The following is a 17,759-nucleotide window of genomic DNA, read 5'->3' on the forward strand; positions in this document are numbered from 1 at the left end:
TTTTTGAGACAGGGATCTTCCTGTAGCCCCAGCTGGCCTGAACTTATGGTGTAGATCAGGCTGGCCTTGAACTCACAGAGATCCACCTGCCTTTGCCTCCCAAGTGCTAGGATTAAAGGCATGCACCACCACACAAGGCATAGCCCATTCTTCTTTTAAGTGGTTTATATCAATAATTTTGTCACAATGACAAAAGGTTGGCTAACATATTATTGCTTAAAATATGATTTTTCTGGCTGGTGAGATAGCTTAGCATGTAAAGGCATTTGCTGCCAAGCCTGACAACCTGAGTTTGATCCCCAGATACCCAATGGTAGGAGGAGATTACCAACTCCCACAAGTTGTTTCTCTGGCCTACATACATAATGCTGTGGTACACATACAATAAATAATATAAGCCTTTTCTTTTGGAATGATCACAAAAAATTCTTTGAGTTGAGGGCCTGAATACATTGTCCAGGCTTGCCTCAAACTCACTATGTAGCCCAAGCTGGCTTTGAGCTTGTGATTTCCCTGCCTTAGTCTCCCAAGTAGTAGGATTATAGGTGTACACCACCATGCCCAGTTCAGAATAATTTTTGATTTATAGATAAGTTGCAAAGATAGATTCTTGTATGCTCTTTACTTACCTCCTATAATGTGAACATTGTACATAACAATGTGCTGTGCTCAAACTAAGATATTAATATTGCAGGCCAGACATGGTGGCACATGCCTTTAATCTCAGCACTTGGGAGGCAGAAGGAGGTGGATCTCTGTGAGTTCAAGGCTAGCCTGATCTACATAGTGAGTTCCAGGCCAGCTGGGGCTACAGGGAGACCCTGTCTCAAAAATATCAAAAGATATTAATATTGCTATAATAACTACTCATGAAATTATGGAATTATTCAGACATCACTAGTCACATTCTTTGGGTTCTAGGATTCAATCTAGGATATCACATTGCATTTCATGTAGTGCTTTTCTTTTTTCACTTAAACTATACCTTAACCACTGTCCCTTATCAGCTCATATATTGCTTTTCATTCTTTAGAATACTTATAGAATGAATTCCAAGAAGTGGGACTGCAGAGTTAATGATTACTTGCATTAAAAAATTACCAAACCTGGGGCTGGAGAGATGGCTCAGTGGTTAAGAGCACTGGCTGTTCTTATAGAAGACACAGGTTGGATTCCCAGCACCCACTTGCTGCTAACAACTGGCCATAACTCTAGTTCCAGGAGAATCTGATGCATGACTCAGGTACCCTTACACACATGCAGGCAGTACATTCATACACACATAAAATAAAAATAATAAGCCGGGCGTGGTGGCGCACGCCTGTAGTCCCAGCACTTGGGAGGCAAAGGGAGGCGGATTTGTGAGTTCAAGGCCAGCCTGGTCTACATAGTGAGTTCCAGGACAGCTGGGGCTAGAGGGAGACCCTGCTTCAAAAGACAAAACAAACAAACAAACAAAAAACCTTTTTAAAAAAGTAAATAAAACATTTAAAAGAAATTATCAAACATGAGCCAGGTGTGGTGGTGCTTTAGGTGGAGCATTAGGGAGGCTGAGTGAGAAGAGGTTTCAGTTTGTGGTTAGCTTGTGCTACGAGACCTTGTCTAAACACACACACACACACACACACACACACACACACACACACACAAAACGTGGCTCAGGTGTGGCTCATTCACAGAGCACACACTTAGTATGTATGGACCCTGAGTTCAGTCCTCAGCACAGGAAAAAACAAAACTATCCCCTTCCCCTCAAAGAAATGATCAGACCTTTCTAACTGGTCCCTCTGTGATTATTTCAAGTTTATTTCAGGTTCCAAGAATTAAGGGTGAAGCAAAGTGTGATAACGTTTTTGAAAGTCTCAAAATAAACTGAATGTTCTGAATGTACTGGCACAAATACCTACAGCACTGCTTGATTTACATTACATAAATATATATATATACATATATTTACAGTATTATTTGTTCAGTACATAGTCGACTCCCCTTAGGACCACTAGGGGGCTCTGCCATGAGTTTTTTTTTTTTTTTTTATGGCAGTCCACTTAGGGAAATAAGTTTTGAGATGATGCTTTAGAATTTTGAACTCTTCAAAGTCTAAAACAACCACCTTATTTCAAAGACAAGGAAACCAAAGCTGGTAACAGAGTTGGCACGATAGAGAATTAAGAGTAAAAAAAAAAAAATCCTCTCTTGGTTTCAGTAGAAGGAACCAAGAGAAATTCTCTTTAGAGCCAGGCCTGATAGTAAGTACTCCTCGACTGGACTCAATCTCATGACCCATCTGCTTCCGCCTCTCAAGTGCTGGTGGTACAGGTGTGTACCACCACACTCGGCTTGTGATGTTTTTGTAATAGAGTATCTTATTGATTGGTTAGGTGATAAGTGAAATATATACTCCTAAATGAACACCTTCATTATTCCAAATGTTCTATTTTCAAAGTATCTCTCAGCGCCAAAACCGTATTTGCTTTAAACTCCACTTTTAAAACATTTTATTCGTTATTATTTTTTAACTCATTTATTTGCTCGCTGCTTATTGAAATCTACCAAACACCTTTGTAGGTCCATGGCAGAAGGAAAACTCCATCCTCCCAGAACTGGCTCCTAAGGAGCTTCCATCTCTCCAACTTCCACTTTAATAGATACAAATTTTGACATGCCTAATCAAGCAGGTCTCAGAGTGTGGCCTCTGAAACCCCGACAGCTGGGGGCTTGTTATGAATGCAAATTCTTGGGCCCACCCACACTATGGGGATAGAGCTCAGCAATCTAACAAGCTCTCCAGGGATTCTGGAAGCGCTTTCAAGTTTGAAACGCGACATGTTAGCGCCACAGCTCAGCATTCATTAAACAGACCACAGATCCACATCTGGCTTTGAAAGCCACCTCTGGCCTCACCCTGGCCAACCTGGATGCAGCAGACGCAGTGGGCTTCATGACACATCCTTAATAACTCGTAATACCTGAGATGACCAAATAATAGTGGTGTTAGGATGGTTCCAGAACAAAAGCTACCGCAGTGATTTCCTGGGTTTCACCCACCGACGCTGGACAGCACCGAGTTCTGGGCTAGCTCTTTCCTCGGCTAGACACAGGGAGGCATCTCAAGCTCTGGGTCTGGCTGAGTGAGGGCGGTGCTCCGGCCGGCGGGCGGGGGTGAGGCGGGGGCCCGGGCACCCGGCAGGTCAGGCTCCAACCTCGGGTCCGAGCTCGGGGCTGGAAGCCCCGCCAGATCGCTCGGGTAGTGAGAGGGGCGGAGGGGCCGGGGAGACGACCCACCAGGCCCAGACCCGACCGACCGGCGCGGAAGCCGCACCCTCGTTGCCTCAGACGCCCGCAGGGCGGAGCTACGCGGCCGAAGGCCCGGCTGAGAAGCGCGGCCCGGCGCGGGCTAGCTGCAGAGACGTAAGAGGCTACTACAGGAGCGACTGCGCCGCCCGGCCAGGTCACCGTGGTGCGCATGCGCGGACCCGGCGCCATTTTGGTGGCCGGGCGCGGAGGTGATTCCACACTGAGGGGGAACGCGGCAGTAAGGGTGGCAGTGGCAGCGTTCGTGTGCTCGGGTCTGACTCACTGAGGGAGGAGGCGGTGGAGGAAGAGGTGGCGGCGGTGGCGGTGGTCGTAGCGGTGGCGGAGGAGGCGGGTACGAATCAGCTGCGGGCAGAGACATGGCCAACATCGCGGTGCAGCGAATCAAGCGGGAGTTCAAGGAGGTGCTGAAGAGCGAGGAGGTCAGAAATGAACTCCGGGACACCCCCGGCCTCAGCCCCGGGCGGGAGGGTTCTCCCTTCCGCGACCCCGCCGGCTCCCGGGGTCCCCGCTGCGGCCGCCTTCTGCCTGCGGGGCATCGGCGGTCTCCCCTCCTCCTCCCGCCGCCTTCCCCTCCCCTCCCCGGGCCCTGGGATGGACCGTCTTGCGGGCGGGCGGCCTGGGGAAGAGCAGGGTTTGGGGGGCAAATGCAGACGCGCCCCGTCCCGGGCACGTGAGCTCCAGAGAGCGCCCTGAGGCGGCGGCAACAGCTGGAAGTGTGGCTGTGGGGTGGGGAAGGAGCAGGCCGAGCCCGAGAAAACCCGGGAAGTGGGTTGGGGGTAGGGGAAAGGTGGTAACTGGATCCCCCGGGGAGCACATCTCCCAGCCCACACTTTTAGGGGTAACTCTGGGTTCTTGCCTGCCAGGCCTTTCCTGTCCTTCCATAGGGAGGGATCCTTAGGTACGGATGAAAGGACGACCAGAGTTACTCCCTCATATCGGGTGTTGGAAAACCAGTGGAGACATAATAGGCAATATCTTGCTGGGAGAAGGTTGTTGAGGGAATTTTTACCAGAGCTAGGAAATGAATTCGAAATTAGATCATTATCTCTTTTCCACTTGCTAGCCCCTCCCCCTAGCTAGGCTTCGTTGACATTTAAATCTTTTTGACTGATTAAAAGCAAAGGCAAATTGTATGGTGTGTGTTTTGAACCAGAAAAATAATGGTGTGTATGAGTAGGTTATTTAAAAATACTGTTTCCAAGTATCAGTCTCTCCTAAGGCAATGCCTCTGTGACTAGTACTGTGAAACTTCAGTATGATGTCCCTCACAGTTAAGTCTGGATTTCACCAGGTTTGCATTGTTGTGTTATTAAGTGAGTTAGGGTTATCCTGATACAAAGTACTATAGAAACATACAACATATATTTTCAAAGATTGCCTCCTGCTGCCTTTGAGTTCTTTAGAATTTATTTAGATAGTACTGGCCTCATTTATATAAGATACAGAAAATGGTCTAATAATTTGCCTCAACTGTGAAAGTAATAGTACAAATTTTCACACCTAAACCAACAAGAGTGCTGGGTTTTCTGTGATCGAATTTAACAACAAAAAGAACTGAAAATGATCATTTTTCTCAAAATTCCCATTCCATTATTGAATAGTGCTATTTGTGTTTTTCTGTTACAGTTGGTACTTATCAAAGTACCATGTCAATAACGATTTGTGAAAGTAGGCATTTTAAAGTGTATGGAGTAATTGTCACAAATCTAGCCCTTCAGTTTGATTTGTGCCACTGAATCTACAGATAATCATCCATTTTTCCACGTAGACATGGAGAGTTCTTTAAAAATGATTTAGTGAATATAGTAATAAGTAATGATGTGTTACAGAGCATGTGTATGAACTCTGACCTCTATTTGTTCATTTGCCAAAACTCCGAATGGAAGGATGACTTTGTATTTTTGTGGCACAATGCAAAAGTAGAGCATGAATGTATTCACATACATTTTAACAGTGATTTTAATTTTTTCTTTGATAAGCAAATGTACCCTGGGATTGTTGGCATACATTCTTAATGAAAAATTGCAGTTAATATTGTCGCCAATAGTCTAAAACATTTCTGTAATAAGGTTGTGTAAACCTGAAACTTATAGACATCTAATGCTTTAATTTATTTAAGAGTGCTAAGTTACTGCTCTGATAGTCCATATAACCTCTTTGCTTTATGTGATACGACTTTTCACCGTAGTACCTAGTGTTGAAGATTACAAGAATTTATATGGCTGTAGTAATGCATATTATTGTATTACTATTTAACTGTAACTGTTTCTGAGGAAGAGAACAGGAAATACAAATTATTTGGGAATAGTGAAAAAAATAATAATAGTATAAACCTGACAGGAAACTTATTCCAGGAAAGAGAGTTGCAGAGAATATTTAGAAAAAGATCAGATAAAATTTTATCTTCGGCCGGTGTGGTGGCGCATGTCTTTAGTCCCAGCAGAGGCAGGTGGATCTCTGTGAGTTCAAGGCCAGCTGGGGCTGCAGGGAGACCCTGTCTCAAAAAAGACCAAAAAAAAAAAATTGTAAAAATGTGACCAACAGTTTAATTTTCACCAATATTTTATTCCATTGACATTTTACTAGACCTAGTTCTATAAATAGCCATAGAAATAGTTCTATAAATGAGTTGATTAATTTTGAGCTCATAGTACAGTCCATATATTTCCTGTTTGTGTGTAATTGTAATATTTTGAATAGCTGATCAAGTAATCAAGATTTCACCTTGCCATCTTATGTAAATCTCCAGTCTACCAAAGTTTAATATGTTAGTGTTTAAGAATTTTGGTTGACTTAATAATTTATTTCTGGCTTGCATTTTAAGTGTCTTTGTAAAGCTTACATTTGCTGAATTCTGATCATGAGATTACAAGTGGTCATTCTTAGAGTATGTTATTTATAATAAAGCTTAACATAAATGCAAATCAAATACTGTGGAGAGGAGGTCGCCATTTGTGCCAATACAGGTGAAAAGATTGATGAAAAATTGTTAAATTGATTACTTATGTGTAGGGGGAGTTGGATGACTGGGCTTGGATTTTGAATAGTTTAAATGTTAATGAAATAAAGACACCATCTATTCTTTTTGTAAAGTAATATTTGGACATGGCCTTTTATCTGTCACTCATTAAAATAAGACTGAATTTTAAGCTCAGAGTTGCTAGGAATGGAAAATTTAAAATGCGTTTATAATTTATGAGTCAAGTTATATGGGTAAATTGTTTGTGAGGATCAGCATGCTAAGCCATAGTCTATTTTATTTATGTGTTATTGCTACTAATTATTGCTGCCAGCTGCTATTTATAGAATGTCTTATCGTTATATATTATTGCTAATCTTTAAGAACCGGTCTTAGAATTATATTACCTATTTCTTAGTTAAGAAAATTGAGGTTCAGAGAATTAAATGTCTGCAGAGACGGCTTTGGAATACAGATTTGCTTCTGTTAATTTTGCATTACACTGCCAGGACTTGCTAAGGGTAGACATACTTTTAATTATTAAAAATAATTGAGCCTACTTTGTATTACTAATACTTTATTACTTGTTAAAGAATTTAAGCACAGCTGGGCATGGTGGCACACCTCTTTGGTCCCAGCACTCGGGAGGCAGAGGCAGGCAGATCCTCTGTGAGTTTGAGGCCAGCCTGGTATACATAGTGAGTTCCAGGCCAGGTGGTGCTTCAGGGAGACCCTGTCTCAAAAAGACCCCTTCCCCCTCCCAAAAAAAACAATTTAAGAACACCTTAATGAGTCTTAGTTTAAACTCATTAAATGTTACCTATAATTAAAAGCTTACTTGTATTATAACATATGACATAATTTTTAAATTTGAAGCTTAGTGAAGTAAAATGCTCTCAAATTAATGCATATAGTCTGGTTCATATTTCATGCAGTATCCTGCTACATACAGTTCTTTTCATGTTTTAACTATACTTTGCTGACATTTTCTAGTTTTATCAATGGGAATGTTTAAATCTGTGGCATAAACAAATTAGTTTTGTGAAATTATTGTATGTTTTCTTTTAGTATTTAGTTTTTGAAATCATTTTAAATCTTATTAAATTTAATAAATATATCTAGTTTGGTCTTGATCCTATACTGAATAGTTCACAAACTTCTAAAAGGAAGTATTTTGATTTCTGTAGGTCATAGTTTCTTAACTTTGGGATTATTGACATTGGGGGCAGATAATTACTCCTTTATTGTGAGTGGCTTTCCTGTGAATTGTAGGACAGTTATGAGGATCTCTGACCTCTTAACACTGAATGCCCTTACTGCTGCCCAACCTTGCCAGAGTATTAACTGAAACATCTCCAAACTGCTTATTGTTGAGAACTACTGTTGTAGGCAGAACTCCTTAGAAGAACCTGTAGGACTATAACTATATAAGATGTGTAGTATTTTTCTAAAGGATGGACAGGACACACAAAATATCTACTGGTTTGAATTTTATGTCTTTTTTTTTGGTCTTTTTGAGACAGGGTCTCCCTATGTAGACCAGGCTGGCCTTGAGCTCACAGAGATCTGCCTGCCTCTGCCTCCCAAAATGAAATCGTAGTATTGAACTAGCCCATGTGGTAAGCTGGTACTTAGGAATAGATTATAAAAAGACTACACACAGAAATAGAATATATATATATGTATATATGTAACTAGAATTTGAACAATTTTTTTTTCTTTGCTGTGCTTGTGATCAAACACAGGGTTTTATGTATGCTAGGCAAGTGCTCTGCCACTGAGCTCCTATGCTCTGGGTCCAACAGTTTTTAAGAATAGAAAAATTTTTTTTCCAGTTATGTAAGCTACAGTTTGGTGTAGCTTTAAAGAGTGCCTTATGGAGTTCTGGAATGAATTGAGCATAGAAAGCTTAGCATACTGGGCTAAAACCCAAAACATATAATACTGTTTGATTGCATTTCTTGTTTTACTTTTACTGGTAGAAAGACTTTGTGGGGTTGGTGTAGTATACTTGGTGATTGAGTACTTGCCTAGCTTGTAGGAGGCTTTAGGTTCCATCCTCAGCACTGCAAAAGAGACTGATTTTTGTTTACTGGGCAAAGGTTGAAATGCATCTTGGCTCCCCTAGCTTGTTACTACTTGTAAAGTATGTATGTTTGTGATTCTTATTTCCCAGATACATACTGACGACAGTTGAGCATATTGATGACAACCCTGCGACAATTTACCTGATCAGAATGGTACAATGAAGAGTAGCCAACAATGCTAGGTGCAGGACTTGGGAGTATGTTTAGTGGTAGAGTGCTTGCCTAGCATCTATGAGATTATGGGTTCTATCTCTGGCACTAGAGTGGAGGGCTAGGAGCAAAGAATTAGGTGTTTTGTGAATTCTGAGGGTGTGTGTACAGAAGAGGTTCTTGAGCTGGATTCTAAAGCCAAGTTAGGGACTTCAGCCAGGCTTGTTAGCACACACAGATAATTCTATCACTTGGGAGGTAAAGGCAGAAGGATAAAAGAGTTGAAGGCCACCCTTAACTATAGATTGAGTTCCAGGCACAATACTGTGTCCCAAAACAACAAAAACATTTATGTGTTTAGAACAGAACAGTCATGCAGCTCTTCTGTACTCAACATAGTTGTGAAATATCCTGTTGTTATCTTGGAGGGAAAGCACTATTTTTTATTAAAATAAAATACACAGTGTAACTGTGACCCAAATCAAGAACCCCACCTCTGGTTATTTTCTGTTTTTTTTTTTTTTTTTTTTTTTTTTTTTTTTTTTTTTTTTTTAAAAAAAAAAAAAAAAAAGAGACAGGGTCTTCCTATAGCCCCACCTGACCTGGAACTTGCTTTGTAGACCAGGCTGGCCTCAAACTCAGAGATCTGCCTGCCTCTGCATGCTGGGACCAAAGGTGTGCATCACCATGCCTGGCTCAAAAAAATTTATTATTTTTATTTATGTATTGCCTGCATGTATGTAAGTGCATCTGTGTCTTGCAGTGCCCACGGAAGTCAGAAGAGGGTATTGGATTCCACTGGAATTGGAGTTACAGACAGTTGTTAGCTGCCATGTGGGTGCTAGGAATCAAACTCGGGTCCTCTACAAGAGTGGCCAATACTCTCAACCACTGAGCCATTTTTCCAGCATAACAGTCATTCTTAACTCCAGTTCCAGGGGATTTAAAGCCCTCCTCTGACCTCCGCAGGCATTACATAACACAGGTGCATTTACATGTATGCAGGCAATAAACTCATACGCATAAAATAATAAAAACAAAGTATTAAAAACACTTAAATGAATATAATAAAAAAAGTCATCAGGTACTGTGACATATGCCTATAATCTGAGCATTTGAGAAATGGAGACAGGAGGATCAGGGGTCAGGGCCAACCTAGGCTACAACAGACCTTGCCTCAAAGAGTTAAAATGAACACCCAAGCAAACCCAAAACCCACCATAGTAATACTGTCTTAGAAAATGACTAAAATTGTGTTGAAGTTTTAGAGCTAAAAGAGACCTTTTATCTAAAATTCCTTGCCCGTAAGATCAGAAAACTGAGACCCAAGCAGGTTGGTTGCTGATCAGTGACATAGCTTGTTAATGAGTACCATAGTTGTTTTGTTGGTAACTCTTCTAAACACAATAAATGGATGTTTTGTGAGACAGTCCATAACAATCCTATAAAGGCCGAAAGAGTGACACTTTATTTTATTTGAGGCAGGGTCTTACTTTGTAGCCCTGACTGGCTTGGAACTGGCTTTGTAGACTAGGCAGGATGGCCTGGAACTCACAGAAATTCACCTGCCTCTGCCTCCTGAGTGCTGGTGAAAGTGGCATTTTAATATTTGTTTCCTTTTTGTGTGAGAATTTAAGCTTGCTAGGAGGCAGAGATATTTAATTCCTGAACTGTAATAAATTTAGGTTAGTAATTAAGAGTTCGGACTTTAAGTCCTAACTTTTCTACTTAATGCCTGAATACTGACTCTAGCTCAGTTTTTGTTTTTGAGACAGGGTCTCACATTTATGTAGACTAGGCTGGCTTCAAGCTTGAGGCAATTCTCTTCAGCCTCCAAAGCTGGGATTATAGGCATGTGCCATCACACACAGCTATATATAATTTTTTTTTTCTTTTGTGAGGGAGAGGAAGGAAAGGGAGGGAGGGAAGGGAAGGGAAGGGGAGGAGACAGAGGGCATGCATGCTGTGGTTGGTGTACATGTGGAAGTTAGTGGACAACCTCAGGTGTTAGTCCTTGCCTTTCTGCCTTGTTTGAGACAGGGCCTTTCTTTTTGTTCACTCTGTATTCGAGGCTAGCTGGCTTGCAAGTTCTGGGGATTCTCCTGTCTCCACCTCCTATTTTGCTTTAGAGACACTGGAATTACAAATGCATGTTTACATGGGCTCTGGGGATTCAAGCTCAGGTGCTAACACTTGTGAAAGTGCTTTATCCAACTGAGCTATCTCCCTAGATCATTAGAGATTGTTTTGTGTGAATTTACCTCATCTTTGACATTAGAGCTTTGTCACCTGTGTGGAAACAACTCTTAGGGCTGATGGCTAAAGGGAATAATGCAAAGGGATGTATGTGATCTCCAGGTGCTCATCTTTCTTTAGGAGACTTATAAATAGAACAGTTTGTGTTAAAAATGCCCCCTTCCGCCAGGCGTGGTAGCCCACACCTTTAGTCTCAGCAGAGGGACTTTGGGCAGAGGCACGTGGATGGATCTCTGAGTTCCAGGCCAGCTGGGGTTATAGGGAGACCCTATCTCAAAAATACCCGCCCCACAATGCTCCCTCCCCCATTACCTTTCTGTTTTGTTTTGTTTTTTTGAGTTCTAGGCCAGATAGAACTACAGAGAGAGACCCTGTCTTCCTAAAGAAAGATGAGCACCTGGAGACCCACATACATTCCTTTGCATTATTCCCTTTGGCCTGGCTCTCCTTTCTGAGTGCTGGAATTAGAGGTGTGTCCCACCATGCCCAGCTTTTTTTTTTGGTCTTTTTGAGGCAGTTGACCTGGAACTTGCTGTGTAGACCAGGCTGGCCTTAAACTCGGAGATCTGCCTGCCTCTGCTCCCAAGTGCTAATTCTTTTGTATTTATATAATTTTGTCTATCCCCTTGCATTGTATGGGTTGGTTTTTAAGTAATTTACTTGTTTATACTCTGAAATTATGTTAAAATATACATGACAATTGTTGTTTGGGGCTTAGGACATAGCTCATTTATAGAACACTTGCCTGGAATATGCAAGGCTCTCAGTTTGATCCCAGTATTGCCCCACTGTCCCCCAAAATGCACTAAATAAATTGCCAACTTAATCATTTTTAAGTGAATAATTTAGTGGCATTAAGTATATTCACAGCGTTGTATAGTAATCATTACCATTTTTCTCTGGAACGTTTCTCATCTTGTAAAAATGAAACTCCATAGCCAGTAAAGTAACACTCTCTACTCCCTCTCCCACCCAAACCCTGACTATTGCCATTCTACTTTCTGTTTTTAGGCATTTGACTATGCTGTCACACATAATTGGTGCTTTTTTTTTTTTCTTCTGTCTTTCTTTAGACAGGGTCTTCCTGTAACCCCAGCTGACCTAGAACTTGCTATGTAGGCTGGCTTTGAACTCACAGAGATTCTCCTACCTCTGCCTCCCAGGTGCTGGGATTAAAGGTGTGCACCACCACCTCCTACACAAATAATAAAAATTTAAAAAAGGTTTAGAAGGGCTGGCAAGAAGATGGCTCAGCAGGTAAAGGTGCTTGCTACCAAGCCTGACAATCTGAGTTTAATCCTAAGATTCACATGGAAAGAGAGAACTGAGTCCTGTCAGTTATCCTCTGACCTTCATATACATGTGTCCCCTCTCCCACAAAATAAAAAGTAATGTAGAAAAATAATAAAGTTGAGAGCTATAGAAGAAGATACCTGGCATCCTCAAGCCTTCACATGCATGTGCATACGCTCAGGCACACAAAAAATTAGGTGTTGGATAAGCTGGGCGTGGTGGCTCATGCCTGTAGTCCCAGCACTTGGGAGGCAGAGGCAGGCGAATCTCTGTGAGTTCAAGGCCAGCCTGGTCTACATAGTGAGTTCCAGGACAACTCTGGCTACAGGGAGACCCTGTCTCAAAAAGACCAAAAAAAAAGTATATATATTTTTAATTGATAAAGAAAGAAAAAAAAAATTAGGTGTTGGAGAGATGGCTTTAGGGGGTTAAGAGTACACACTGCTCTTGCAGAAGACCTGAGTTTGGTTCCTAGCACGTAGTTATAGGCAGCTCAAAACCACCTTGTAACTTCAGCTCCAGGGGACCCAATGTCTGGCCTCCCTGGGTACTATACTCACAGACACATACTTGTACACATAATTAAAAAAAATCTTAGCCGGGCGTGGTGGTGCATGCCTTTAATCCCAGCACTTGGGAGGCAGAGGCAGGCAGATCTCTGTGAGTTTAAGGCCGGCCTGGTCTATATAGCGAGTTCCAGGTCAGCTGGGGCTACAGGGAGACCCTGTCGCACAAGAAAGAAAACCAAACAAACAAAACGAAGACAGGGTCTCTCTGTAGCCCCAGCTGTCCTGGAACTCACTATGTAGACCAGGCTGGCCTTGAAGTCACTGAGATCCGCCTGACTCTGCCTCCCAAGTGCTGGGATTACAGGCGTGCGCCATAAAGATAGGGTCTTATACTGTCATCTTCCTTTAGGTTCTCTGCTGCCTATTATATATGCATAGGCTTTATAGGTTGTGATAGCCTACCTTTCCTGACTTAGTTTTTGTCAAGGCTTAGATACTTTTCATCTACATGTAAACTTCAGACTTTGTCTTTCAAAGCTTCAGCAGTACTAAATTGCTTGCTCTTTAGTTGTGCTGTATGACCCTTACTAAGCTGTTATAGCAATCATTTGTTCTTAGTTTCTTTACATTTATTTTGTGTATGTGTCCCCACACCAAGGTGTATGGGTAGAGGTCAGAGGACAGCTTATGGGAGGTATTTCTTTCCTTCTACTCTGTGGTCTCTGAAATCAAACTCTAGCCATCAGGCTTGGTATGTCATCTCACTGGCCCTCTCCCTTTTAAAAAATATTATTTTTATTATATGTGTATGAGTATATTGCCTGCATGTGTGTAAGTAAGAATACCTGTGTCATGCAGTGCTCACAGAAGTCAGAAGAGGGTGTTGGATTCTCCTGGAACTGGAATTAAGAATGGTTGTTAGCTACCATGTGGGTGCTGGGAATTGAACTCTAGTCCTCTGCAAGAGCAGCCAGTGCTCTTAACTGCTGAGCCAACTCTCTAGCCCCCCCCCTTTAAATTTGTTTATTGTGAGTTGGTGTATGCATGTGTATGTGTGATACCATGTGCATGTAGTTATATGTGCCACGGTGTGTGAATGTAGGTCAGAGGACAACTTGTAGGAGTTGGTTCTCTCCACCATGTCACTTCAGGAGATGGAGCTCAGGTCATTGTTGGCTTGGCTATAAGCACATTTATCCACGGAGTCATTTCTCTGATCCCAATCTTTTGCTTTTTGAAACCTGTTTGTGCCATGTGTGGGGGCACATCCATGTAATCCCAGCATCTAGGAGATGGGGATAAGGTAGGCAGGCAGGGAGGGATGGGGAGGAGAGAGGAGTGGAAAGGAATGAGAAGAGAGAGAACTCATTTATCCTAAAGTGCTACCTTTTTTTTTGAGACAGTCTCATGTAGACCAGGCTATCCTTGAACTCTCTGTGCAACTAAGATTGACATTCAACTCCTGATCCTCTAGCATCTACTTCCTAAATGCTGGGATAATAGATATATGTCACCATATCTAAAAATATCATTTGATAGAAACCTTTCTTCTCAGTTTACCTCTGTTCTCTAGTGTCACTCTGTGACTTGATTAGAGCAGTTATTTAATCTTTCTGCTTCTGATTGTTAAGTTCCTTGAAAAATTCTTAGAATTTTTTTCTCTTCAGAATCTTAGTGGATACCTGGAGTATAATAGACTTGATAATATTTAAACGTATATCACTTCAGATCTTTGATAGAAATACTTTGCTTTTGTCTTAAGTGTGTCTGTTGCATCCTAGACTAACCTCAAATTAGATATGTAGCTGAGGGTGACCTTGAATTTCTGATCTCTTGCTTCCATTTCTTATGTGTTGGGCTTATAGATAAGCATCACCTCACCCAGTGAGGTCCTGGGGATTGAAACTCAGGATTTTCTTCATGCTAGGCAAGTACTCTGCCAAATGAGTTAACATCCCAGCTCTACCATCAGTTAAAAAAAAATTAAGTTAAAAATTGTTTTTATGTGTGTGTGTATATGTGTGTATGTCTGTCTGTGTGGGCCAGAAGAAGGCATTAGATCCCCTGGAGCTAGCACCACAGGCACTTGTGAGCTGCCAGGCATGGGTGCTGGGAACTGAACTTGGGTCTACTGTAAGGGAAGTAAGTGCTCTTAAACCATGGAGCCACCTCTCTAGCACCTACTGTCAGTTTTTATGTAGGCATTTTTCCCTGCTGATGACTGAGTCATTTTCTTTAGATTTCTTTGCTTAAGTTGTCTGTTGGGATTGTCATACTTAACTGTGAGTTGTCTAATGTCCTTTTGCATCTGATAATACTACACTTTGTGCTTCCTTTTTTAAAATTTATTTTATTTTTTAAATTTTATTATTTTTATTTTATGTGTATGCGTGTATTGCCTGCATGTAGGTAAGTGCATCTGTGTCGGGCAGTGCCCGTGGAGGTCAGAAGAGGCTGTCAGATCCCCTGGGACTGGAGTTACAGACAGTTGTTAGCTGCCACGTGGGTGCTAGGATTCAAACCCGGGTCTTCTGCAAGAACAACCAGTGTTCTTAAGCCTTTTTTATTTTATTTATTTTTATTTATTTTTTTATGTATATGAGTATATTGCCTGCATGTATGTGAGTGCACTCAAGTCATGCAGTGCATCGGAAGTCAGAAGAGGGCTTCAGATTCCCCTGGAACTGGAGTTAAAGATGGTTCGTAGCCGCCATGTGGGTGCTGGGAATCAAACCTGGGTCCTCTGCAAGAGCAGTCAGTGCTCTCAACTGCTGAGCCATCTCTCTAGCCCTTTTCTTCCTTTTTAAATCAGTCTATATATAGGTCTTCGCAATTTTTTAAAAAATGGATGTGGGGCTGGAGAAATGGCTTAACGGTTAAGAACACTGCCTGCTCTTGCAGAGGACCCAGGTTCAGTTCCTAGCACCCAATGGTGGTTAACTGTTGGTGGTTATCTCTAATAGCTCCAGTTCCAGAGGATCTGACACCTTTTTCTGGCCTCTGTGGGCATTTCATGCACGTGGTGCACTAAAATGCAGGCAAAAGATTCATACAAATAAGAATATATTAAAAATAGATGCTGAACCATTTCTGTACCTGTTAGACATTTTCAATTTCTTGGCTAGTGTGCATGTACCAGAATTTTGTGTGTATTTTGAATGAGAGTGATATACTGAGTGTTCATTGAGATTTGGACAAAATTCATTCAAATGAGAATGAGTCTCACAATTTAGCCCTTATGATAATATTGCCTTAGGTTCTTGAATGCTGGATTACACATCTGGCTGCTAAATTAACCTGAGGGCTCCCCTAAACCACCTGTTTCCGGGTAAACCCAAGACTAGGAATCCCTGGCATGCATTCTAACACTGAATTACACTCCCAGCCCTAGGGTTGTTATGTATGTCAGGCTTTTTTATTTTATTTTATTTTTGAGGCAGGCTCTCACTGTGTATTCCTGGCTGGCTTGCAACTGGCTATGTAGACCAGGCTGGCCTAGAACTCAGAGATCTGTGCACCTCTGCCTCCAGAGTGCTAGCATTAAAAGCATGCACCATGGACCACCACACCCAGCTGTTAGGCTTTTCTTTTTTTGGTCTCTGCATTTGTTCATACTTTATACCCTTAGATTTTTACTTTGTGAGGTGCTTTTATTTTCATCAGCTCTCCAAGAACTGTGTTTCAAGTGAGGTCAGAAACCTGTCTTACTGATATCCCGTTTTCCATTGCTTTAGCACATTGGTAAGTAGGAGGCAATTTTTTTCCTGATAAAGGATTGTCTTAAACTCTGGGGAGCAAATCCTAACCACCTTGAAAGTAATACATGCTTCTGAGACTAGGAAAAATATAAATTGATAAAGATGGCCTCCAGGTCAAGTCATATATCTGTTCCATATGTGACTTGCTAATGTGGTTGGGTCCTATATTAAGATGGAATGTCCAGGTCAAAAACTGGGAAGCAAGATGGTAAGGAAGGGGCATTGTTTTGCAGTTTTCCCCTTTGAAGATCTCAAGGGGCATCCATGTAGTATATATGACACCATCTGTATTCTTGTGGGGTTTTTGTTTAACTGCGTACTTTTTCATTTGTTCAGTAGATAATTATTGAATGCCACTTAGGTGGTTAATAATATAGACAATCATTGCTATTACTGAGTAAGTAAATTGTGGTCTAGGAAACCAGTGAGGTTGAACAGTTAATGTTAGGTGTGTCTGTATAGTTTAAGGGGTGCTATAAGGGTGGGTAATTTAACTACAGGGAGAGAGTTCCTTGGGAATAACATTCTTGGAGAGAATAAATTGGGATAAACCTAGGCAATCATTTAGAATGATCACCTGTAATATAGATAGAGAAAACTGATAGTCATATACAATGAAGACTGGGAAATCATTTAATTACTTTTGTTTTCTCTCTCAGTTAGGCTTTGAACACAGAGTTCTGCTTCCTGAGTGCTGAGATGAAAGGCATGCACCACCGTGCCTGACTTGGGTCAGAAGAGAGCACCCAATTTCCCTGGAACCAGAGTTACAGACAATTGTTAGCTGCCATGTAGGTGTTAAGAATTGAACCCTGGTCCCCCATAAGAGCAGGCAGTGCTCTTAACCTCTGAGCCATCTCTCCAGCCCTTGTTTTCCATTTTTTAAAGGAATAATAGACAGGATGTGGTGGTGCACACCTTTAATCCCAGCAGGGCAGAAGCAGGCAGATCTCTGTGAGATCAGGCCAGCCAGCCTTGCCTACAAAGCAAGTTCCAGGCTAGCTGGGGCTGCAGGGGAGACCCTATTTGGAAATAAGATACATAGAGAGATAGAGAGAGAGGTAGAGAGAGAGAGAGAGAGATAGATGATAGATAGATAGATAGATAGATAGATAGATAGATAGATAGATAGATAGATAGATAGATGGTTTAGTATCCTATCAATCCCCAATTTGTGTTGTCCATAGACTTCTGGGTGTGAATCCATCTATTGAAGTGTGGTTGACCTACCAGGGGCCACACCTTTTAAGAAGACTGACCCTAAGACGTGGAGGTGCACGCCTTTAATCCCAGCACTTGGTTGGCAGAGGCAGGTGGGTCTCTGTCAGTTCGATCTCTCTCAGTTAGACCTCAGCTGGGAGGACAGGGAGACCCTGTCTCAAGAAAAAAAAAAAAAAAAGATTGACTTTCTCTCCCCCAGAGGTCAGTT

The 17,759-nt window shown here is 41.8% G+C and overlaps 1 protein-coding gene and 1 pseudogene across 1 annotated transcript in view; one reads left to right on the forward strand and one right to left on the reverse strand.

Moving 5' to 3' along the window:
• LOC115070402 overlaps nt 1-2,828 on the reverse strand; it is a 22,361-nt pseudogene extending 19,533 nt beyond the window's left edge.
• A 670-nt stretch (nt 2,829-3,498) lies between these two features.
• Nucleotides 3,499-17,759, forward strand: part of Ube2k (ubiquitin conjugating enzyme E2 K) — a 69,677-nt gene continuing 55,416 nt past the window's right edge. Inside the window, exon 1 of the mRNA XM_008833246.2 lies at nt 3,499-3,737. Within this exon, the coding sequence (XP_008831468.1) occupies nt 3,675-3,737 (63 nt within the window). The 5' untranslated portion in view covers nt 3,499-3,674. The remainder of the gene's footprint in view (nt 3,738-17,759) is intronic.

This window comes from Nannospalax galili, unplaced genomic scaffold (assembly GCF_000622305.1).
Source record: "Nannospalax galili isolate Female #2095 unplaced genomic scaffold, S.galili_v1.0 scaffold236, whole genome shotgun sequence".
NCBI lineage: Eukaryota > Metazoa > Chordata > Mammalia > Rodentia > Spalacidae > Nannospalax > Nannospalax galili.